The sequence below is a fragment of the Theropithecus gelada genome, chromosome 2, assembly GCF_003255815.1.
Source record: "Theropithecus gelada isolate Dixy chromosome 2, Tgel_1.0, whole genome shotgun sequence".
Taxonomy (NCBI): domain Eukaryota; kingdom Metazoa; phylum Chordata; class Mammalia; order Primates; family Cercopithecidae; genus Theropithecus; species Theropithecus gelada.
This window is the reverse complement of record NC_037669.1, coordinates 71,332,454-71,358,030: the sequence shown is the minus strand read 5'-3', so window position 1 is coordinate 71,358,030 and position 25,577 is coordinate 71,332,454. Positions and strand designations below refer to the sequence as shown.

The 25,577-nt window shown below is 38.9% G+C and overlaps 1 protein-coding gene across 2 annotated transcripts in view; it reads right to left on the bottom strand.

The window, feature by feature from the left end:
* The window catches only part of FAM19A4 (family with sequence similarity 19 member A4, C-C motif chemokine like), a 191,937-nt gene that overhangs the window by 12,589 nt on the left and 153,771 nt on the right, over positions 1-25,577 (bottom strand). For both annotated transcript variants that reach the window (XM_025377022.1, XM_025377023.1), the window contains exon 4: positions 8,366-8,521. In XM_025377022.1, coding sequence (XP_025232807.1) covers positions 8,366-8,521 — 156 coding nt within the window. The remainder of the gene's footprint in view (positions 1-8,365; positions 8,522-25,577) is intronic.

The window sequence follows — 25,577 nt, the reverse complement described above, 5'->3', positions numbered from 1 at the left end:
CAGAAGAGTTTGAGAAGAACGAACTCTAAAACAGAAGAGCAACTGAGGTGGGAGTGAAGTGAGAAATTGCGGAATAAATTCCCTGCAGAGAAAGAGAATAAATCAGATAATCTCAACCTTTCAGCAGAGAAATGCCAGCCAGCACTTACTTACTGAACCCATGGGGACACAAGGTACTTCCGATGCCAAAACCTAGAAAAGGAGCTGGAGGGGGGGAATAAAAATGACAGATCCAGAAATATATCACAGAAAAATATGCCACTTCTTAACTATAGAAAAAAAATCAGCATTTACCTAGTGTTTAGGGATTTGAATTTAAAAATTTTAAAAGGAAGCATGGAAGACCAAGACAAAACTCTTATGAGATTATCTACCAGGTTTTTCATTTAATTGGAAAATATGGAGTGATGCTTTCTTCTAAAAACAGATTTGCCTCAGACTCCTTAGAATAGCAAGCTGCCCTGAAATGTAAAGGAGTCCTATTTGCAAATATACATTTTCCTGTCTCACAGAATAATATATTGTGAGGTGCCCCTATTCATCAATGTGTTACCCATGATGGAGTTTCTTTGTGAAATGCTTTATGGCAAGTGCTCTCTCAGAAATGACAGACGTAAAAGGAAACACCACAATAATCAAAATACACATTGCAAATTCCGTTATGAGTTAAGGATTGACTAAGAAACTGACAGCAAAGGTAAGAACCCACTGAGGGCTCGACCTGACAGAGAATAGGGTGATTAAACAGCCAGGAAATGTAAGCTTCGAGTGCACCTTCAGCCTCACTAGCAGGGACAAAGGAATCAGAAGTAGGATTTTATTAAAGTTACTGGTGAGAACATCTGCCCACTTTACTGAGCCTTGTATCCACAGGAAAATAAGTTTGTAGGAGGCATAGATATTTTTTTCCTCTTAAAAAATATCATAATACACTTTAAATGAGAAAGTGTCTTGTCACTTCTATTTTTAAAATAAAATTCTTTTAAAAGCCCCAAGCTTCCTGACTTACGAAAACACATAATACCCCTATCTTCAAGCTGCCAACCTGTAATGAATTTCCAGTTTTATGCAGAAAGAAAGAAAGAAAAAAGAAAGACAGTGAAACCCTCCCTGGTTTTGTGGTAGCAACTGGTATATTCTATAATGCTGTTGTCAAGGTGAATATTTCATGTGATAATTAGCTGTTTTGCTTCTGGTACATTTTCCTTACTCTCTATTGTATAAAATGGGTTTTATTTTGTATCTCTTGTCCCAAATAAACATCACTCAGTTAAACAGAACACAATTATATATTTATACAGTTACTTAGATAAGCCAGACTTCAAATTATAACCAAGAACATGCTCACTTTTCATGAGTTGGACTCTTACTTGTTGATTTAGTTTAGCTGTATTTATTAAGTGTAAACTTCAGTGGATTAAAGGATGCAAAGTATTGCTCCTGGGTATGCCTGTGAGGGTGTTGCCAAAGGAGATTAACATTTGAGTTAGTAGACTAGGAAAGGCAGACCCACCCTTAATCTGGATGGGCACCATCTAATTAGCTGCCAGCACAGCTAGGATAAAAGCAGGAAGAGGAACGTGGAAGGGCTAGACTGGCTAAGTCTTCTGGCCTCCATCTTTCTCCTGTGCTGGATGCTTCCTGCCCTCAAACATTAGACTGTAAGCTCTTCAGCTCTTGGACTTACACCAGTGGTTTCCCAGGGGCTCTCAAGCCTTCAGCCATAGGCTGAAGGCTGCACTGTTGTCTTCCCTATTTTTGAGGTTTTGGCTTCCTTGCTCCTCAGCTTGCAGACAGCCAATTGTGGGAATTCACCTTGTTACTGTGTGAGTTAATACTCCTAATAAACTCCCCTCCATATATACATCTATCCTATTAGTCCAGTACCTCTAGAGAACCCTAATACACGTGGTGAAGGATATTCTAAAGAAAAGTATGTTTCTACTGCAACTATGAACAGAAAAATTAAGAAAACATCTTCCTAGAATATATGCCTTATAGAATATGCTCCAAGATTTTAACACTTTGTCTTCAGTTATTTCAATCCTCTGTGTTATTTAAAAATTAAGCCATTAACGTTTATATTTCTTGTTAAGAAGCCACACCAACTTGACGCAGTTAACAGGCATAAGAGCAGTAGTTACAGTACTATTTTTTTCAAGGACTTCTTACTTGTTCGCACATTCCGCAAATAACACAATATTGTTAGTTCCACAAAGTACAGAGAGTACTGAGTCAGCGCATGAGTACACATACACTGATCTTTTGTGATCTAGGTTTGTCCTCTCTACTAAATGCAGACCCACACAAGCATATCCATATATATTGGGGACCTCTAAGTCAAGGTTTCTCAACCTCAACAGTATTGACATTTGAACCTGGTTATTTATCGTGACGGTCAATCCTGTGCATTGTAAGATGTAAGGCAGAACTTCCGGCCTCTACATGCTAGACACCAGTAGCACCCTCTCCCAGCTGTCTTGAGACAATGTCAAATATCCCCAAGGGGGCAAAATCGCCCCTGGTTGAGAAACATGGATTTACAGTTTAAAGGCATACTAACTCAAAATGAGAGGTTGTGCTAGTTCATCAGACCTGCTCAAAGCTCGGACTTATGAAAATAATTCTAATCCATCATAAACACCATGCCACCTCTATTTTATGTCTTCCTCCCTGCCCTTACCATGGGCGATTCCATGAATCTAAAGTTTTTGCATAACCACTTGTGAGTTTTCTCTCTCTCTCTCTCTCAAACACACACACTGATATGGTTTGGCTGTGCCCCCCACCCAAATCTCATCTTGAATTGTAGCTCATACAAGCCCCATGTTTCATGGGAGGAGCTGGTGCAAGGTATTTGAATCATGGGGGTGGGTTTTTTTCTTCCCCGTGCTGTTCTTGTAATAGTGAATAAATCTCAGAAGATCTGATGGTTTTATAAAGGGCAGTTCCCCTGCACACACTGTCCTGCCTGCTGCCATGTAAGACATGCCATTGTTCCTCCTTCATCTTACACTATGATTGTGAGGCCTCCCCAGCCACGTGGAACTGTGAGTCCATTAAACCTCTTTTGCTTTATAAATTACCCATTCTCGGGTATGTCTTTATTAGCAGTGTGAGAACAGACTAGTACGCACACATGCATGCGCACACACACACAAATCCTGACAGACTGTGAGCTCACCATGAAACCTATGCTGACGAGGTGACCTGCCAAATTTAGGCATCACATTTTTCCTTATCAGGAATCTTACAGTACTTTATAGAAACTTTGTTCATAACACTTCATACTCTTTCTTATTGGCACACTCTCTTAAAATGCAAATTCCCAGAAGGCAGGAATTAAATCCTAAAATTTGACTTATTCTAAGGCCTCACATATCAAGGCTTCTGTTTACCTTTCCAGTTTTGTTTTCTACTGTTTCCAAGCCAGACCAAGCTACTTCTAGTTCCCGAGTTAGCCCCACTCACATGCTTTGTGCTGCCTCGTTGCCTAACTCCCTCCACCATCAAATCCTTCTACCTACTAAATTCAGACCCATTGCTTCTCAAGGGGCAGCATCCCTGACCACCTCTCTGTTCTCCTTTTGAGTCCTTCATTAATAAAAGTTTGTTTCTCTGAACTAGTAAACTCAGAGTTCCTTGAAACCAGAACCTGAGTCTCCTTATCATACTTCCATCTGGCATGTAGGACAGGTCAGAAACAAAGGTGCCAAATTAAAACGATGAATGAACCAACATATACAACATACATATCCTCCGAACTCCCAAAGTGTTTTGGTAAAATCCTCTCTCTCTGTCATTCACCTGTCTGCACTGAGAAAAATATCTTTTAAGTGGAAGGAGAACATGCCCAATAAAAAAATCCCAATGAAAACACATTGTAAAGATAGACCCTATGCCTCATCACACAGCCCATAAAGCCATGAAAGTTGTCTGCAGTCCAAACAGTAACTCTCCTTCTTAACTAAATGAATTCTGACATCTTGAAAAAGTGGGCTGGGGGCAGTGGCTCACGCCTGTAATCCCAGCACTTTGGGAGGCTGAGGCAGGCAGATCATGAGGTCAGGAGATCGAGACCATCCTGGCTAACATGGTGAAACCCTGTTTCTACTAAAAATACAAAAAATTAGCCAGGCATGGTGGCACACACCTGTAGTCCCAGCTGCTCAGGAGACTGAGACAGGAGAATTGCTTGAACCCAGGAGGCAGAGTTTGCAGTCAGCAAAGATCGTGCCACTGCACTCCAGCGTGGGCGACAAAGCGAGACTCTGTCTCAAAAAAAAAAAAAAAAAGTGATGGGGTATCAAAAAAGTTTTTAAATAGCTTTGAAAAGTAACTGCTTTCTATTTCCGAGCTTTTGTTTTATTAATCATTTAAACCCAATATTTAGAAACCATTCGTTTTGACAAAATAAACTTCCTTGTACTACACGTGTCTCATTTTATCTTAAAACCATTCAGCATCATTTCTTTAGAGCAGTATTTTGATAAATGTGTGGAATATAGTTTCCACCATAAAACAGACCTGTATATGCCTGCCGAAGATTCAAAAAGAAGAATGCTTAACAGCTGAATAGCTGTCTGTTTTAGGATCCAAGTAACCACAGACTTACAATCAAATAATTCCCTGTCCCATCTCCCAAATCCCCAATGTATATTAAAGACCCACTTCAATAACTCAGGGGAGGTTTCATAAGTTAAGTATAACAAAGTTTGGTAGAAGGGGAACAGGTAATTATTTTCCCTGTTTATATAATATAATCTATGGTTTTACAGAAAAGCAATGAAAACACTAGATAAGTATCTGTGGTGTGGATTAACAGAAATGCAAAAGGATATTCCAATTCCTACATCAGCATTAATTAGTGCCCCATGCCAACATCTTCTTGCCTTTGTTTTAATTTAAATGTAAATTTAGGTGAATTTTATATTTTAGATCCTTTCTATTCTTATTGACAAATAAGATAAGAGGAACATATCAGCAGAGGATAGGTCTTCTCCACATGCCAATTAAGGGCATGATACTGCATAATTATTATAGGATAAAGATTAAGCAGGTAAAGCTAAAAAGCCCTAATGGAAACATATTCAGATAAGGAAGAAATCAAAGAGAGATGAAATCAGACATACATCCCAACCAAAGCTTAAACTTCCTGCACTTCTCAGTGACTTTGATCTAATAAACATTTATTGAACACCGACTATTTGCCAGACAATGTTAGGTACAGGAGACGTAGGCTGAAAGACCCAATCTCACCTTTCAGGGTGTTGGTACTTTCTGACCACAAATTTTACACACAAGTTACATGTTTACATCAAGCATAACCTGCACTGTCCAATGTGAAGCTTTGAGCCACAAGTCCCTATTAAATCTAAATTTACACTGGCCACATTTCAAATGCTCCATAGCCATGGGTGGCTAATGGCTACTAGCTACACTGGACATATACATCATCACATATAGATACAGGTATCTATCTACACAGGTTATCTCCATAAATATATATAGAGGGAACATGTGCATCATCACAGAAAGTTCTAGAAGACAGCATATACAATATACGCTGCATAGACTCTGCTCAGATGTTCCATGATTGGTCCATATCACACTTCCTATGACACTAGGGAAACCATTTAGTTAACCTGCAAGTCTGTTTTGCCATAAACACAACCAAAATGTCCATCAATAAAGGAATAGTGACCAGCTGTAATGGCTCACAACTGTAATCCCAACACTTTGGGAGGCCGAGGTAGGAGGATTGCTTGAGCCCAAGAGTTCAAGGCAGCAGTGAGTTATGATCATGCCACTGCACTCCAACCTAGATGACAGAGCAAGACCCTATAATTTTTAAAAAGGAAGAAGAATGGCTAAATAATTATGGCCTATCCATACATGGAATGCTATGGAGCAATTGAAAACACCCAGTTAGATCAATACATACCAGCACACAAAGATTTCTGCAACTTAATACTGATAGGAATAAAGCAGGATGAGTGTAATATCCAATGTGATAGCATTTGTGTAAAACATACACTCATATTGAAATCTACCACTGTTTCCTACAACCCTAGCTCCAAATACACAAATATACAGAAATATATTGACCAAACAGATAAATGTAGTTACTTCTAGGGTGGTGGCCAAAGGGGATTTGCCCATACATAAAATTTAAAACAAGATAGTCTAGGGTAAGGTATTCATATTTTCTTTACTAAGATACTAATAGTCATCACTGCCCTATCAGTACTTTTTAGGTACTAATAAAAGTGCTTTGAATATTGTAAAACATTATTCTGGGTTAGACAGAATATAAAAAGAGTTTGTTAGAAGACATTTAAGGCCTACAGAGGCAAGCAAACACATTGCCTGTAGAGAACAATCTGTGATTACCAAAGTCCATTCTCCACTGTACTAAAACTTCTTCATGGGCCAGCCAATGGGGAAAGATGAAAGTAAGAGACCATGTCCCTGTCCACAAACTGTTTACATACTAACTGGAAGGCATACGTTTTTACAATAACATGGGCTGAATGTCATGAACTGGAAATCCAAGTTGATGCAAGAACTTACAAGAGATTTGAAAGGAGAATAAGAAGAATTAAGCAGACCAGGTGTGTTTTATGGGGAGGAGGGCAATGGATGTAAATTAGTAATGTGCAGAAATGAAAAGAAATGGGAAGAACTCTGGATTGCCTGGGGTAGAGTACTTGAAAGAGAACTGAGACACAGATCTTGCAGGGCTCTGCAAGCCATGGTAAAGAACTTAGAGTTTATCTTAAAGACAGTGGGAAGACACTAAAGTGTGGTCTTCGGTGTGGGAGTGACATAAGTCATTCTGTTTGTGTAGATCATTCTGGCTACAGGACTGAAAGTGGAAGCAGAGATGTGGTACACTCAGCAAGATCTAAGGGTGACCCCTAGACTGTGGAGGTAGCAGTGGGGATGGAGAAAAGTGGGCTGATTTGAGAGACAGCCAGGAGAAAGAATGGTTGTGATTTGGATTCAATTAATAGAGATGATAAATACATTAGACTTCCCCAGCTGGAGGTGTAGAAACTCCATGTATTTCTTAAAAGAAATTTAAAAGTGCCATTTTTTTAATGTTAAAGATCTTCATCTTTTTTTATAGGTTCACAATCCTTTATCAATAATCCCCAAATCCAAAAGCTCTGGAAATTGAAAGGTTTTCTGTAAGATGACAGCAAACCAGACTTGAATTAACAAGTTCTTTATCCAGCCTTATCCCATCCTGCATGAATATTTGCACATTTCACTGCAGATATAGTAATATTTCTATGATTATGGGGGGCAAGTGGAGAGTACATTAGGTCTGTAGGTAATAGATGGTATATGTGCTATGTTACCCACAAGAAATATGAGCAAATTCTGAATTCAGCAACACATTTGGCCCCCAAAGTTTCTGATAAAGAACTGTAGGTGGAAATTTTCCACTTTCACTTTCCTGCTTTAAAGGTGGCTGAGATGGTGCTGATACATATATACCACTGTAGCCACACAGCCCATATAGTTGTATATGTCTATGTGTGTGTTTGGTAGGGGGAATGGGATGCAGATAAATCAGCCGTTCTTGTTCACTGTGCAATATGATCTGGAGTTAAGAATGTGTGTGTGTTTTAACTGCTGACCTTTAGACATGCATCAAATGAGACTGGAAATGTTCATTTTCAGGGAGGTTTGTGACACTGCAGAGCAACTGATACAGACTAACCCCGTGTATCTGTTCCCCTGGGGACTGACACTTGTTTCTAACATGGCGTCTGCTGGAAGAAGTCAGGGGTATCAGAAGAAATCAATCCCAGGTTTCCATCTACAACCATCGGCACAGCACTGTGCTAGGGGATCTGGAGATTACAAATGAATGATACATGATTCCAAACTATTCCCAGGGAAGTTGTTCCAAAGAGAATGTCCTATAAATGTTTGTTAAAATGAAAAGCTAGAAATAAAAGAGAGGATACTAATCTATGACACCAAGCATGAAGTAAGAAGTCATGCTGCTAATTTTGAGTACAGAGTATGTAAGAGGTGGGGGAACAGGGCATCTGTGGAAACAATTGCTTTGGTGAGTGAGATTTGGAGACAGGTGGGCAAAAGGAATTGAAGCACGTCTTCCCAATTGCCCTATAATACAACTCCCCATTGGTACCCCTTGAGGGACATTATTGAAGACTTACCTTACCATCAAGACATTTTTGGAGTTGTATTTATGTTCACTTTGGATTGACACTGATCTCAAAGCAACCCTAGGTTTCTTTGGGTTGCAAAGGCAGCAAAGTAGAGAAATTCCTGGTGGGTTTTGACCTTTTTGAAATATCAGCGGTACTGACCAGAGAGGTCTTACCTTCAACGCAAGAAGGTTGAGCCCGAGTTGTGCCGGCCACCTGTCCTGGGAAGCAAGAGCACTTGACCGTTTGTGACCGCTCTTCTATGCGGTTCTTATTGCAGCACCTGTGCACGGCGACCACCTCACAGGTACCCTGCTTGATTTGGTGGTGACCTAGTAGGTAATGGGGGGAGAAAAAAACAAACCCAGTGCTGTTAGAAGGAAATGACAGCACCAAAACCAGAACGATGCTATGATGACATTTTCCAACTTCCTGTGCTATGCTTATGAGTCTTTTTATAACATTTTATTTTGATAACATGTCATTTCAAATTTACATAAAGGTGGTGAGATGAATGCAAAAAGCTTCTGTGAACCTGTGGTAGGCAGAAATGAGGCCTCCAGGATCATCAACCCCTGGGGCCACACTCATGGTTATGTCACATTAATTACATGACAAAGGAGATTTTGCAGATGTGACTGAGATTAATTGATTTTTTGTTTTTTTGAGAGGGAGTCTCAGTCTGTCACTGAGATTGGAGGGCAGTGGCGTGATCTCGGCTCATTGCAACCTCCACCTCCTGGGTTCAAGCAATTTTCCTGCCTCAGCCTCCCGAGTAGCTGGGATTACAGGTGTGTGCCACCATGCCCGGCTAATTTTTGTATTTTTAGTAGAGACAGGGTTTCACAATGTTGGCCAGGCTGGTCTCGAACTCCTGACCTCAAGTGATCTGCCTGCCTTGGCCTCCCAAAGTGCTGGGATTACAGGCGTGAGCCACCATGACTGGCCAACTGGTTGATTTTAAGAGAGGGAGTGTAGCCTGGATTATCCAGATCGGGCCATTCAGGGCTCAAATGAGCCCTGGAAAGCAGACAGATGAAGAGCTCCAGGTGCCATTGCTGGCTTGAAGATGGAGGAGCCACATGTCAAGGAAATGGAGATTTCAGTCCTACAACCTCAAGAAATGCCAATAACCAGAGTGAGCCTGGATGCTGATTCTTCCTCAGAGCCTCCCCATAAAGGAATGCAGCCTGTTGATACCTTAAATTTAACCAGATGGTGAGATGCTGGGCAGAGATTCCAGCTAGGCAGTGCTAGACTTCTGATCTGCAGAAACATGGTGCTAAATGTGTGGTACTTTGTTATTAGTTGGCAATTGCTGCTGTAACAGACTTCACCCAGGTTCACCAGCTAATATGTGGCCCCATTTGCTTTATCATTCACTCTCTCATGTTTTTCTAAGCCATTTGAGAGTAAATTTCAGACATGATGCCCCTTTACCCCTAACTACTTCACTGTGTATTTTCTAAAATCAAAGACATAAGGTTACATAATGATTAAAGATAGAAAATTTGACATGACACAACGCTACTATGTAATGTACAATCTATATTCAAATTTTGCCAATATCCCAATAATGCCTTTTATAGCTATTTTCCCCCTGCTCAGAATCCAACCAAGGTGCATGCATTGCATTTAATTGTCACATTTCATTAGCCTCCTTTATTCAGAAACTCCTTCTCAGTCTTTCTTTCTTGACCTTGACATTTTTCAAGAGTTATATGCCAATTATTTTGCAGAATGTCTCTCAGTTTGGATTTGTGTGATGCTTCTTCTTGATTAGATTCAAGCAATGCATCTTTAGCAGATTGTCCCAGAAGTGATTCTATATTCTTAGTGCATCATATCAGGAAACACCCAACGTCCTTTCATCCCATTATCAGTGCTATTACCTTTAATTAAATGGTGAGGATGGTATCTGTCAGGCTTCTCCATTGTAAAGGTATTATTTTTCCCTTTATGTTAGTAAGCATTTTGAGGGAGATATATTAGTGAGACTATGAATATATCCCATTCTTTATCAAACTTTCACCTACTAGTTTTAGTATCCATTGATGATTTCCACCTGAATCAATTATCAATATGATAGTTGTAAGACTGATTCTATGTTAATGTTCAAATCATCCCAGATCTGGGCAGGAGGAGACCCTTCCAATTGTCCTAGATCTAGGCAGGAGGAGCTGTGACATATTCTCATATTCTTTGAGAACTTACTAACCTTCTGACCCTCAAGAAGTTCCAGACTTACCTGGTATTTTCCCTGCCCCCATAATTTCTTCAAGAATCCTTGATTACTTTTCATGGGGCATCAGACTTAGAAACCTGAATCTCAATATGTAGGTTTACTCATCACAATTAGGGAGTGACTCAGGCCCTTTCAGCAAATAGGTCAAGGAAGTTTGTGTGCAGGTACAGCATAAGTACACACTGACATCTCCGATTCCAATCTAGCACCACAGTTTCTTGCTACTCTCCCATCACCAACCACCTGAATTCCGTCATCCTATGATAAACAAAGTAGTTTCTGTATTGCATATGTACTTAAGGGTAATTTACATTGGAATCCATTTATCAGTTAGGAGTCTTTTGTTAGAACAACAGAAACTGATTTGAGCTAACTTAATGTAAAGAGACTTTACTGGAAGATCAGGAGTTTGTAGAACGAAGAGTGAGCGTAGCTAACCATAAGTGGAACTACTCTCGTGGCTCGACCTCAGTGAGTAATTCCATTCAATCTGTCATGCTGCTCCACACGTCAGTTCTAGGAAAGGGTGCATCTGACTGGCCTGACTTAGGTCACATGTCAACTGTGGCAGCCACCCTCTAAGATGCTCCCTTGTCATCCCCACCACCAAGTATTCACAGGTTTGTGCAGTCCCTTCCCACATGGTACCAGGGTTGGTCTATTTGAGCAAAAGCATGCAGCAGATGTGCTGGTTTGTCCAAAATTAGGTGGCTGTCATCTCCAGGCCCTCAGATCACTCACTCCGGGGAAACCCTGGCATGAGCAGCCCTATAGACAGGCCTAGGTGGTAAGAAACTGAAGTGTCCTGACAACAGCCGTGTCAGTAAACTTGCAAACAGACCCCTTGCGCGGGCCCCTCCCACATTAAACCAGAGTTACTCGGTCTGTGTGACAACAGCGTACCACAGCAGAAGCGATGGCTTGCCATGTACACGATTAGGTGATAAGACAATGGCATGCTCACTCACGTGTTCATCTGTTCTGGGGAAACCATGTTGTGAGCAGCCCTAGGTAGAGGCCCACATAGCCAGGAACTACAGTCTACTGCCATTGGTCACATGGGTAAGTGTGGAAGTGGATCCTACAGCCCAGCCAACAGCATAACTACACTCTCATGGGAAATCCTGAGCCAGAACCACCCAGCTAAGCCACTCCCAGATTCCTGATGCTCAGAAGCTGTGTGTGAGATAATAATGTCTGTTGATTGTTTCAGGTTTTCAAGATTTGGGGTAATTTGTTACACAGCAGTAGATAACTAATACACCAATTCTGGCTATACCAGGCTGGAGGGACTTACCTTTGCTCTGATAAAAATAACATAAACAAGATTGTAGAGGTTCTGTTCAGAAATTATTAAGGAAAGACAACTTTTTCAAGTACCCTCAAGTGTGCTCATGATTTTCAGATACATCCATTTACATAGAAACTGTTATGTGAATTGTAAGCAATTTCATCTGCTCATTAAAAGATGTCTCCCCGAGGATTCCCACTGGTGAATGCTTTGCTTAGTTTCTGTTGATGCATGTGTTTCAAAACAAAACCAATTTCAAAATATTCCATGATTCAGACTTTTTATCCATAAAGACAGGCTTTCCAAACAATAACCTCTATATTATTCTGAATGTTTTCTGGACTAACCTTGTCACGCCATTTTCAATGTTGATGGCAGGAAAATTCAATCACTGGTGAGAACAAATGCTAAGGCAGACAGAACCAGTACCCAGAGAATCAAACTACCAGCAAGAGAGAAAGTTTTCAATCTACTACTTAAGAAAGCATGAATATGGAGAAGTGATTAAAATGATAAACCTAATTAAATGTTCATAACAAGAGCATTGATTTCCCCATAGGTAGTTGCATACAACTGTAAAATTAAATAAATAGTAATTATAATGTCAGTAAAATACTATGAAACTTTAGCACTGAGTGAGCAGAAAAGTAAGGACTGGGAAAGGTTGGAAGGGAGATCCTGTCTTTGGTTCCAATTGCAAATCAGCAACTTTCAGTCAAACATTCCCTGGCAGCTAATGACTAGCTATGAGCAGGGGCCAGGAGGAATCATTCACAGTTATCTCTCAGGAAATGTCCTCCCATTCATCACTGTCTCAATCTGCTTGGGCTGCCATAACAAAATACCATAGACTTGGTGGCCTAAACAACAGAAATGTATTTTCTCGCAGTTCTGGAGACTAGGAGTCTAAACTTAAGATGTCAGCCTGTACAGTTCTTGGTGAGAGCTCTCTTCCTGGCTTGCAGACAGTCACCTTCTTGCTGTGTCCTCACATGGAGAACAGAAGCTCTGGTGTCTCTTCCTCTTTTTATAAGGACACCAGTCCTGTCAGATTAGGGCCATGCCCTTAAATGACCTCATTTCCTCTTTATTACCACCTCACAGGCCCTCTCTCCAAATATAATCACATTTGGGGTTAGGACTTCAGCATATGAATGTTGAAGGATACAGACATTCAGTCCATAACAAACCGTCATGCCTTGGTTAGATTACTAAATGACCCTTGAGTCTGTAATGAAAGCAGTTTTAAACTCCACTAAGAAAATGAAAAATATATGTGTCAGTAACTTCTTGGAGCAGTCAAGAAACGATCTGGACGTTCAGTAATGCTATGATTTACTTAGAACTCTGTTGCTATATAACCATCCACAAGTACAAATGGATTATTTTCCAATCAAACTTAGGACTGGGCCACACTGCCCTGAATTATCAGCTTGTCTGAACCAGAATTTTAATTATTTATACAGCACCAACTATTGTACTTCACTGATTTTAAAATACATATTTTTTTCACCTTTTAACACATCAGGAGGTGACATAACTAATAGCACCTTATAATTATAATTGGCACTGCTTTTCCTTCTTAGGAATACACACAAAAGTGGTATATCTCACAACTGATGGCATCTTAGATTTGATAAAACACAGGTTTTAGGTACTGTTTGAATTTTTTTTTTAAACAAATATCATCCTGCACAATCTTATAAAAATGCTAAGGGGTAGGTATTATTTTTTACTCTGATTTTATCTTTAAGAAAATGTACAGAAATTAACTAATTCACCCAGGACCTCATAACTAGAGATTGAGAAGTGGTGAGACTCAAACCCAAAGATGGAGGAAAGGTTCCCCTCTTGCTTTATTGCTTGTATTTTACCAGGTAGAGCCAAAAATGGCATCTCTACCTCAGCAAGTCATGGGACATAGCTCAGTTTCCCACTGACAACATCTTTTTCTATTGGATGACAGTGTTTGTGTGGTTCCATGCAGTCTTTTTAGGAATTTGTGTATTGGTGACAGTGGACAATTGATGTGGTTTGACTGTGTCCCCACCCAAATCTCATCTTGAATTGAAGCTCCCACATGTCGTGGGAGGGACCTGATGGGAGGTAACTGACTCATGGGTTGGGTGTATGTCTTTCCCATGCTGTTCTTGTGATAGTGAAAAAGTCTCATGAGATCTGATGGTTTGATAAAGGGGAGTTCCCTTGCACACACTCTCTTGCCCGCTGCTTGTAAGACATGACTTTTCTCCTCCTTCGCCTTCTGACATGATTGTGAGGCCTCCCCAGTCTTGTTGAACTGTGAGTCCATTAAGCCTCTTTTCCTTTATAAATTACCCAGCTTGGGATATGTCTTTATTAGCAGTGTGAGAATGAACTAATACAACTATGATCTTTGAATAAGGATATATTTTTGTTTCATTGTAATTTCCTGGCACAGGAGGTAGGTACTCAGCAATAGGTACTTAAAGTTCCTCAAAGCCTGATGGTAGAAAATAAGGATCCAGTGTGAATGGCACATATAATTGTTTGAGCAGCTCATGTTATAACATTGTATTAGTTAAGGGTCTCCAGAGAAACAGGACCAATTGAATGTACACATAGAGAAAAAGAGAAGTATTTTAAGGAATTGCCCCATGCAATTATGGTAGTAGGCAAGTCCTAAGATCTGCAGTCCGCAAGATGGAGACTCAGGAGAGCCATTTGTCTAGTTTCAGTCCAAGTCCAAAGGCCTGAGAACCAGGAGAGCCAATGGTGCCTTTCCCGTCTGAAGGTCAGCACTCTTAAGACCCAGCAAAAGCCGATGTTTCAGTTCAAGTCTGAAGGCAGGAAAAGACTTATCTCCCAGCTCAAAGGCAGTCAGGCAGGAAGAATTCTCTCTTCCTCAGGGGTAGAGCAGCCTTTTTATTCTATTCAGGTCCTCAGCAGATTGGATGAGGCCCACCCACATTTGAAAGGGCCATCTGTTTTACTCAATCCACTGATTCAAATGTTAATCTCAGCCAGAAACATCCTCCCAGATACACTAGGAATAATTTTTACCAAGTATCTGGGTACCTCATGGCCCAGTCAAGATAACACAGAAAAGTAACCATCACAGATAGCTTACAACTATGTATGACATACAGTATTATAGGATGAGAGAAAAATGAAAGCTGAAACAGACAAGAAACTAGCAGCTTTTGTAATAAACTTAATTCTCCAAAAAGGTACGGGGGGATGCCTTGTTCAATAAGCCTGGTACCAGAGAGTGGCCACTTCAAGTAAATTCACTTAAAACAAAGATGAATTTTTCCTCTTAAACAGCAGGGGAACATAATGGTGGGACGATCCATCTTGAAAACTGAAGCTAAATATTGAGAACATAACATGAGGCCCATGCAATAAGTGAGAAGTTGCAGATGAAACTTCTCATATGGAGTTTACTTTAAAGTTTTGAAGTGTGAATTGGAGCAGGCAAGACTGCATTATCCAGAAATGGGGCTGCTCCTAGGAGGGAAACTGGACAAAGCAAAAAACAAAACACTGTCCCCTTCGTGCTGTCTGTTAATCCTTTCAGTGGCTAAGCTACTTCCCTTCTGGCTTTGTCTGGGTGGGCAGATGGGGGGTAGATGGGTAGGTACTTATTTCTATTTATTTTACCAACTCTTACGTACAGCGTACTATGTGCCAGAGACTGTTCTTGGTGTTCTTTGAGACACATTTTTTAAGTGGGGAAACTTGAAACTGTTACTCGATTCCTTTCCACACTTCTGAAATTGCAATCGGGTTGCATATTTTCTGTTCAAAAAAGAAGACTTAAAATATTGGCAGGGCTGTAACATGTGAGATGCCTGTTTCCTCATTCACCAGAATAGTTGATGTAGACACCATTAAAAGTGTTATGATAATCCTTACAACAAAAATTGATTGCCTCAGGATTGCTATAGAGGATGGATTAACTTTATCTGAAGAGTAAATAGTTTAAATACATATCATTTTTTTCTTATTAAATATACTTTTAAGAAAAGTTTCAAACAATAGAAAAGATACCCATTTGTCCCAGTGCAGACAGGGCTTTGCTATCGTGAAAGGGATAAAATACAAAACCACATTGGCAATAGAAGTTCTTCAGCTGAAACTACTTGAAAGCTAATAGAGACACGCAAAGCATCAGATTAGGGAGACTTTCTTCATGCTATTATTTCCCTTGCATCCTTCTCCTTTTGTTCAAATCCTTTTTCCCCTTCCTCCTCCTGCCCAGCACTAGAAAATACACCCTCAAAGAGAAGTCTCACACTCCACTGATCTTACAAGGCATTTGTTTGATTTGAGTGTGATTTTCTGTATGGCATTTTCAGCCTATCCCTCCATGGGAGCAGAACAGAGGAAAGAGATGGCTAAATACAAGATTTCATGAAATGAAAGCAGAAAATGAGGCCACAGATAGTTGCTTCCCTTGGCAAACATGCCCAATATTCCTAGTTGCAGTTCTCTCGTAATTCTCAACTTTCTTCTCCTATCCCTATCCCAGCTTGGCTTTTAATCAATAAGGAAGACATCGCAGCGTAGAAGATGATAGTAGCCATTTGATGGACAAACTTGGTAGTTTAGTTGTGAAGACAAATATCCACTGAGCTCTCACTATGTGCCAGGGCGTCTCCCAGGTGTTGAGGATACGACAGTAAAAAAGAGAGACACCTGTGGACTCAACAAGTAGAGATGCCAAATGGAATTACCTGACTGTTCTCCTAAGATGGAAATGGATTTATCTTTACCTGCTGGTAACAAAAGACAGGGTATTGAACTTAGGAGCTGGAATACTAGCTTCCAGACTTAGGTAATTTGATTAAGTCTCTCAATCTTGTATTTCGCATATGTAAGTAGTGTATGACAATTATGAAGTTTAAATAAAGTGCTTAATGAACACAGTGAACTACTTGAAATGCTGTAAATACTGAATAAATGCCTTTTGGCTTTTATTACATATTTATTCAGTAGTGATTTGCTAAAAATCTACTCGTTGACAAGCACATGCTAATATAACACTGAACAAAATGAGCAAAAAAATCATCTTCCTCAAAGATCTTTCATATTTTAGTGATAGAAAAACCACAAAGCAAGAAAGGTGAGATTTAAAACAGGAAGAGCCTAAGAAACTAACATGTGAGTACTTAGTGAGACATTAAAGCTGTTGAAAAGAAAAAAAGCCTTGCAAAATCTGAGGGGAAATGCCCTTGTGACTAGAGCTGTGTCAGAGAAGGGACAATAAAGAGATGATGCCAGAAAGATAATGAAAGGTGTGTGGGTGATGACATGGGCCCCATGGATCACTACAGAGGCTTGGGCTTTTACTCAAAGTGGGGTGAGAAGTCACTGAGCTTACACTGACTTAATGTGGCATGTATTTTAAAAGAATCTACTGTGATCAGAGCAGATTAAAGAAGGGCAAGGAAGGAAGCAGCAGAGACAGTAATCCCTGGAAAGCTGGTGGTGGCCTGGACCAATGTGGTAGCAGTGGAGGCAGGAAGAAGAGGTTGGATTCTGGAAGTAGAGGCTTCTAGAGGGGGAGATTCTGGATGTTAAGAGGCTAACTCCAAAGTTTCGGGTTTGAACAAGAAGAATGGGGTCATCCCCTAAATAAACCAAAGAAGACTAGGAGCTTGGTTGTTAAATTTCATATTTTAATTAGACACCTAACTGAGAGAAGTCCAGACATTTAAGTCTGGAGTTCAAGAGAGAAGTCTAGCTTTAGGAAAGACATTTGCTCATTATTGGCACATGTATCTAGTACTTAAAGCCATGAGACTAGATAAAATCCAAGAGAAAAAAACTATAGTTACAGGATAAAGAAAAAGATTACCTCTATGTCAAGAGGCTGGGAAAGCCACTGGTGGCCTTAATTTAGAAAAAAAAAAAAAAAGTGGCAGAAGAATCGAGGTAAATCTTGATTGGAATGGGTTTGAGAGAGAGCAGAACTGAGAAATTGTAGACAGTAACTATAGTGACTATTTGAGAAATGGTGTTATCAAGGAAAGGAGAGAAATGAGAATGTCACCAATAGGATATACAGATGTTAGCCAACATTTTTAAGATGTGGGAAATTACAGCATGTGTGCATGCTGTGGGGGAAAATCTCATAGAGATGTCTGAATAGGTATAAGGAAATGGGTAGGGCATCATAGGAAAGGCTTTATAGGAGCATAGATGGCTCATTTACAGTCTTCCTCTCCCCAGTTTTTGATACATTACACTTGCAGTGGATGGTCTATTTGCAGGGTATGGTTTTTGCTATGTACTTCTTAAATTCATCAGAATAAAGTATGCCTTGCCCACACAAAACCAGTCCCCACTCAACACCAGGTGCTGTCCTGTTAAGTCTGTCTATCTCTCAGTGACTGCCTAAAATGTCCTATGATACAAATATTACAAAAGATGAAGAATCTCATAAAGTCAATAAAAGTGATGTTGGGGCCGGGCACAGTGACTCATGCCTGTAATCCCAGCACTGTGGGAGACTGAGGCAGGCAGATCACTTGAGGCCAGGGATTCAAGACAAGCCTGGCCAACATGGCAAAACCTGTCCCTACTAAAAATACGAAAATTAGCCTGGTGTGGTGGCACATGCCTGAAATCCCAGCTACTCAGGTGGCTAAGGCATGAGAATGACTTCAACCCAGGAGGTGGAGGTTGCAGGGAGCCGAGATCGTGCCACTGCACTCCTGCCTGGGCAACAGAGCGAGACTCCTTTTTTTTCCTTTTTCTTTTTGAGATAGAGTGATGTTTGAGAGCTGCTTGAACACCATTCATAGCTATTAACTGAGAATTTGGCAGATTTAGGTCAACAATTGAAGATGAGAAAGTCAACTGAAATATTCAAAAGATAGTGATTTAAGTAGCAAAGGGCTAAAGACAGACCTTTAGGAAAATTGGTGAAGCTCTTGAATGCTTTTGTGAACATCTATGATCATGTGGCAAAAAGTAATTGTAAAACGGAGGATGATATGTTAAACTGTATTACATTCTTTCCGCTGAAAAGCCATGTAGCAAAATCCAGTCTAAGAATTATATCCCAGCTCTCTTTCCTTTTTCCACTCAGAGCCTTCTTCCTACACCCAAAAGAAATAATATATTTCCTACCTTTAATATATTTCAAGGAAAATGTCTCATCTGCTTGGAACACTCTGTCTTTGTGAGATTAACTATTATAGTTCGATTCTAATAGATATTACAAGAAAAGTTATTCAATGGGTCAAAAATTAACACAAAAACTATATTCTAACCAACATTCCTCAGTTGTTTACCTTACTTTTTAAGATATCTAAAAACCTCCCAAGCTCATCACTTCTAATAAGTCTTAACATTTTTATTCCCTTACTACGCAAAACAATACCTTTTCTCAGGACTTTCCTTTTGTCAGTTTTCTTAATCAGAAGTCTATCTGTTTACCATTTTTTTTTTGTTAATAATACCATAGATTTGAAGGTTCATAATATCTCAAGATGATAAACACCATGCAATAAATGCTCTGAGCGGATCACATCATTAGGTAAACCTTGGTCTTTAGTATGTATGACACAGACTTCACACACACACACAAGTATGCATACACATGAACTACAAATAGCTCCCTTTTTGTAAGAGTTGATTTAAATAAATAACGTATACTTTCAAATGTTATACTGAGATACAACTTACTTTGTAGTAAACCTAATCCACTTATATTTTGTAAATATTCCATCAAACTATGTTATGAACGGCACTGAATTTGTCCCCTACAAATTCATATGTTGAAACCCTAGCCCTCAGTAGGACTGTATTTAGAGATAGAGCTTTAGGGAGCTAATTAAGGTTAAATAAGGTCATAAAGGTGGGGTCCTAATCTGATAGCATAGGTGTCCTCAGGGGAAGAGACATCAGAGAGCTCTTTCTTCCCCATGCCCACGCAGAGAAAGAGGCTATGTGAAAACACAGCAAAAAGACAACTATCTGCAAGCTGGGAAGACAGCCCCACCAAAAACTGAATTGCCAGAGGTCCAAGATCAACAGCTTCTTGAAGCTGTCAGACTTCCAGCCTCTAGAACTATAATAAAATAAATTTATTTTGTTTAAGCTGTCCAGACTGTGATATTTATGGAAGCCCCCACTAATACACTGTCACTTAGTAATTATAACTTCATAGGCTGAAAAAAGGTGAAATGCTTCGTATTAGGGAGTATCACACTGGAAAAATAGTTGAGCAAAACACATCATTCACGTTTCTGAAAAGTCTCTCTCTGTGTGCTTATATAGATAGTAAATTGGCTTTTTAGCCCAATTCATTGTAGATCACTGGGAAATATCAATAAGATACGAACTTTGTTTAAACCAAGTCTGCCTCAGTTTGTATCAACATAGATTATTACAATAGCAAGTTGTATTGGAGAATGGTCTTATTCTTGAAAAATAGATGTGGTTTGTCACTTACTTTCAAAACATTCAGAAAAAAAACAAAGCTAGATAGGCAGACATGTAATTAGTAGTTCTAATATGGTAGAATGTAAACAAGTGGCAAATCTAGTAAGGAATATAAAGATGTTCATTGTACTTTCAATGTTTCTTTAAATTTGAGAAATTTCCAAATAAGGAGTTGGTGGAGAAAAGTTAACATTACAAAATATAGCTGGAAGTCATTATCAAAGTAAAGCCCCCAGGCTCTTCTGTTTAAATAGCTACTCTGACATCTCTCTACTTCTGCAAGATTTTCCACAAGTGGTTTCACTTCTCTTTCCCTTGGTTTCCATAGCTGCAAAACAATAAACCCTTAGAGGTCTGATGTGAGGGTAAAGACTAATATAGATAATATGCTGAAATGGCACCTGGTATGTAGTAAGTGCGCAATAAATAGTAGAAATAGTAATAAAATTAGTAATAAAAATATCACAACTATTATTATAAGCTATTTAAACTACTAAATTGGTAAGATCCGGAAATAAATATAAAAAGAATTTGATTCCATTCGTTGTTGTTGTTTATACCGCTCAGAATAAAGAAAAAGTAAATGCCTTCTAGGAGGAAAAAAAAAAATCAATATTACAATGGCCCCCTTACCCAACTGCTGTTCATTGAATTTGAGATTTGAGATAGCTGGCAATCTTTAATTTCTTCCCCACCTGGTGCATTACTTCCTTTATTTCCCTCCAAGGTATTCAGCCAATGAATTAAACCCTCAGCTCTCTCACTAGAAGCCAACCCATGCCAAATTTAGGGTATCTCCAATGATATGAGTCATGACTCTCATCCCTGTTGCAACGGACTGTACTGGGCACTCCAGTTCCTGTTTGTCTGGCTCTGGTTTTACCATTGCCTAGTGCTTATAAAGGTTTCAAACTCAGCTAGGTCACTAGGGGAGAGGAAATCAAATGAAGTGGCTCCCCATGCTCAGTCCATCACAGTGAGTACCTTGCTTCTGAGAGAACACAGTTGCAAAGACATAGAAAAGACTGCAAAAACCTCTCCATTTGGAGGCAGTTGACAAGCAGGGCACTGACACTGCCCTTCACTGGCATCCTCCCTCTACCCTAATCATCCCCTTTCCTCAGCATCCCTGCAAAAGCAGGGTGACAGCCAAGTGTGTGGTTAACCAAAAGACAAAGAAGCCAGAAGGAGCAGTGAAATTACTTGTGTTCAGTTTCAAAGAACTGTTTTAAAAACTACTTATATCATACTTAGAATAAAGCCAAATGGAGAGTTAGAAGATAAAAATAAACAGAAGGACTTGTTTTAGTCCTTATAAGTCCTTTTCAATATGTGCATTTGTGATTTCAACAACATTTCATCTGCAGTTGGATAGATTTCTTATTTGTTCTTCTACTAAATTTGTATGCAGGACCATCTCAGTGAACAAAAATAAATAAATCTCTGTATGTATAATGTAGAAATTGGTGATAAGTTTCCACTCGTACATTTTAAATATAAAAAGTATATTTGTATTGTTAACATTTTCCCTTAGGAAATTTTGTTCTATTTTAGCCCTAAGTAAATTAGGCTCCAGCAATAAGCTGCATAATTTTTTTTATCATAACCTAAACAGCATTTTAGGTGTTAAATTCTCTCTTACGAATGCTATTTTTGTTTACACACTGTACATGTCATTAAGTATCTAAGTCCAGAATTAAAATATTAGAATGCTACTCTCATGTGGCACCACAGATCTCTCCTTAATAGCACTTAGAACCAGATTCCAATTGATTTTTAAATTTCCCAGTGAAAGATGGCAGAGTAACCACCTGTGAGTATCTTCTCTCTTTCCAAAGACCCCACTAAAACCAAAGAAAAGGAAGATATAAGATCTGAACTCAGAAGAGCAAAGTACAGAAGTGGACACATCAGCTGTTGACAGACATTTAATAGGCTTTTGGAGGATGGAAAGCAGGTGAATTAGGAGTGACTGACTGACACAGGCAGAAGTGGATGCTGAGGGGAAGAGACTGACTCACTTTAAAGACCTCAATAAGTGCTTCAATGCAGGGAGCTGACAGCAAGAGGCCTGGCTGACCATCAGGATACCCAAAAATAAGTCCATTAGTCATCAGTTCATGCTTCCTTAAAAAGGTACAATGCTGGGAGAAAGTCTCCAATATGAAAGAGACCAAAATAAATAAACAGAAAAGACAGAACTAGAGAACGGAGAATCAATGACAAGGAACAGAAAAGCACCTAAGCATTCCAATAATAGTAGTACTATTCAAAAAGGAGAGAAAGAGATCATGATTAGCACTTACAATATGCCTAAAGTTTATATATACTTCAAACAGAGAATGAATACACACACCTGCACACATACACACACATATATAATCTCATTAAGTCTTTGATAATAGGGACGGTAAGGGAACAAGACAAAGTTTCATAAGGTCATCATCAAATACTTAAAACAAAAAATCCCAAACATCAAATCCAGGTAATAAGGATTCTCAAATAATGCTGTTAACCTTTCTGCTATGTTACTTCTCAGAGAGAGGTATGTAAAGATACTACAAATGCTATGATTTAAAAAAAATCATTGGGACAATACAAAAGCATTCTTAATTTTTAATAGCTAAAATCAATTTTTCTTAAATCTCAGAAAATTCCAAAAGCAAAGATGAAAATTTTGAAAGCAAACAGAAAATACTTAGAGAAACAATCCAGATGACTCCAAATCCTATTTCAGAGATAAAGAACAACTACAAAAAGCAGAGTAAAAATATCACCAAAGAAATAACACATATCCAAGATCAGAAAGACTTGAATTCGATTAATGCCCAGAAACACAGGATGAAGAGCAGACCTACACCAAAGTATTTCCTCAAGGAATTCAAATTTTTTAGGATAACAAAAAGAAAATTGTGAGAGCTTTGAAAAGCCAGGAGAAACAAATATTAACATGTGGAAAAAGAAATAAAACAATTTTATTAGACTTCTCAAAAGTAACACTGTATGCTAAAAACCAATGGACTCATGCTTTTAAAAGTCTGAAAAAGATTTCCACACCCAACAAAACTATCAATAAAGCATGAGACTTAGCAAATATATCAGATCCTGCCTAAAAACTTTTATTTTTTTTTTTTTTTGTTTTTAATATTTTCTTTATTTCAGTAGCTTTTGGAGTACAAATGGTTTTTGGTTACATGGATGAATTGTATAGTGGTGAAGTCTAAGATTTTAGTGCATCTGTCACCCAAGTACTGTACTCAAAACTTTTATTTTCATTAACACAATTATTTAAGAATTTACCAGAGGATATGCTATAGCAAAATAAAGGGGTAGAGTTAGAAGGAGAGAGACAAGGGACCCAGGAATCAAGGAATCCAATTCAAAAGAGTGGTGAAAGGAAGCCCCAGACTCAGTTTTTCAACTAGCTAGAATAGAAGAGAAAGCCAGTATAGAAAAGCCAGAATGGAAATGATCTCGGGAACAACAGGAAATTTGATAAAATGCATACGCTAGAAACACTTACACATGCAAATAAACAAAGCAGTTAGAAACAGAAAAACTGTCCAAGAAAAGAAACACTATATATTAACAAGAGGTTATAATTAAAATCTAAAATTGATGTATCAATAAATTGCAGTGTATACATATTCATTAGAAATACGGTGTTAATATAAAATATAAAATATATAAAAGGAGAGCAGTAATTGCAACTGAAGAGTGGAATTTGGGACACAGAAAGATGAGGGAGTTAATTTTTCAAATATATACCGGCATAATTTTGATAAATCTGATTATATAATTCAAAAGCTAACCAGACAGATGATTTTCAAGCCATAGTATCTTACATAGGTAAGTCTTTATATGTATACATACAAATATATATTTATGTATTTCCACATATCACACATACATATGTGCACACACATATATGCATACACACACAAGAACTGAATCCTTTGCATTTGATAAATATTTCTAAAAATCTGTACATTTTCTATCCTTAGTACTTTTTTTCCTATACTGCTAAGGTTATTTTCAGGTTAAAAAAAAATCAGATCCTTATTTGCTACATTTTTCAGATTTGCTTAAGCAGCCAAACACCCACATGCACACACAACTTGTTATAAGCATACTGACTAACAATTGTTAAAACCTTCAAAATATAAGATCCCCAAAGCACAGGCAACAAAAGCAAAAATAGATAAATAGGATTACATCAAACTAAAAGACTTCTGTGTAACAAAGGAAACAATCAGAGTGAAGAGATGACCTGCAGAATGGGAGAAAATATTTGCAAACCATACATCTGATAAGGAGTAAGATCCAGAATATATAAGAAATTCAACTCAATAGCAAAAAAGGCAAATAATCCATTGAAAAATGGGCAAAAGATCTAAACAGACATTCCTCAAAAGATGACATACAAATGGCCAACAGGTATATGAAAAAATGCTCAACATCACTAATCATCAGGGAACTGCAAATCAAAGCCACAATGAGACATCACCTCACTCCAGTTAGAATGCCTATTTTCAAAAAGACAAAAAATAACAAATGCATGATGTGGAGAAAAGGGAGTGGTTGCACACTGTCAGTGAGAATGCAAACTAGTACAGCCATTATGGAAACCAGTATGGAGGTTCCTCAAAAAATTAAAAATAGAAGACTATCTCATGCTCTAGCAATCTCACTACTGGGTATGTATCCAAAAGGAATAAAATCATATGCCAAAAAAATAGCTGCAGTATTTATTGCGGCAGCATGAAAAGCCAAGATACAAAACCAACCTAAGTGTCCATCAGTGGATGAATGGGTAAACCAAATATCGTATATATACACGATGGCATACTATTGAGTCATTTAAGAAAGTGAAATCCTGTCATTGGTGACAACATAGACAAATCTGGAAGACATTATGTTAAATGAAATAAACCAGGCGCAGAAAGATAAATCCTGTATGATCTGACTCATATGAGCAATCTAACCATGCTGAACCCATAACAGTAGAACAGTGGGAAACAGAAGCTAAGAATAGGAGAGGGGAGGAGGAGATGGGGAAGAGATTGGTCAGTGGCTACAAAGTTACAGTTAGAGATTAGGAATAAATTCTGGTGTTTTATTGCAGGGGTCCCCAACCTCTGGGCCATGAACAGGTACCAGTTTGTGGCCTGTTAGGTACCGGGCTGCACAGCAGGAGGTAAGCGGCAGACAAGTGCTTCACCTGTATTTACAGCTGCTCCCCATCGCTTGCATTACTGCCTGAGCTCTGCCTCCTGTCACATCAGCAGCAGCATTCGATTCTCATAGGAGCACATGAATCCTACTGTAAATTCCACATGGGAGGGATCTAGGTTGTACGCTCCTTATGAGAATCTAATACCTGATGATCTGTCACTGTCTCCCATCACTTCCAGAT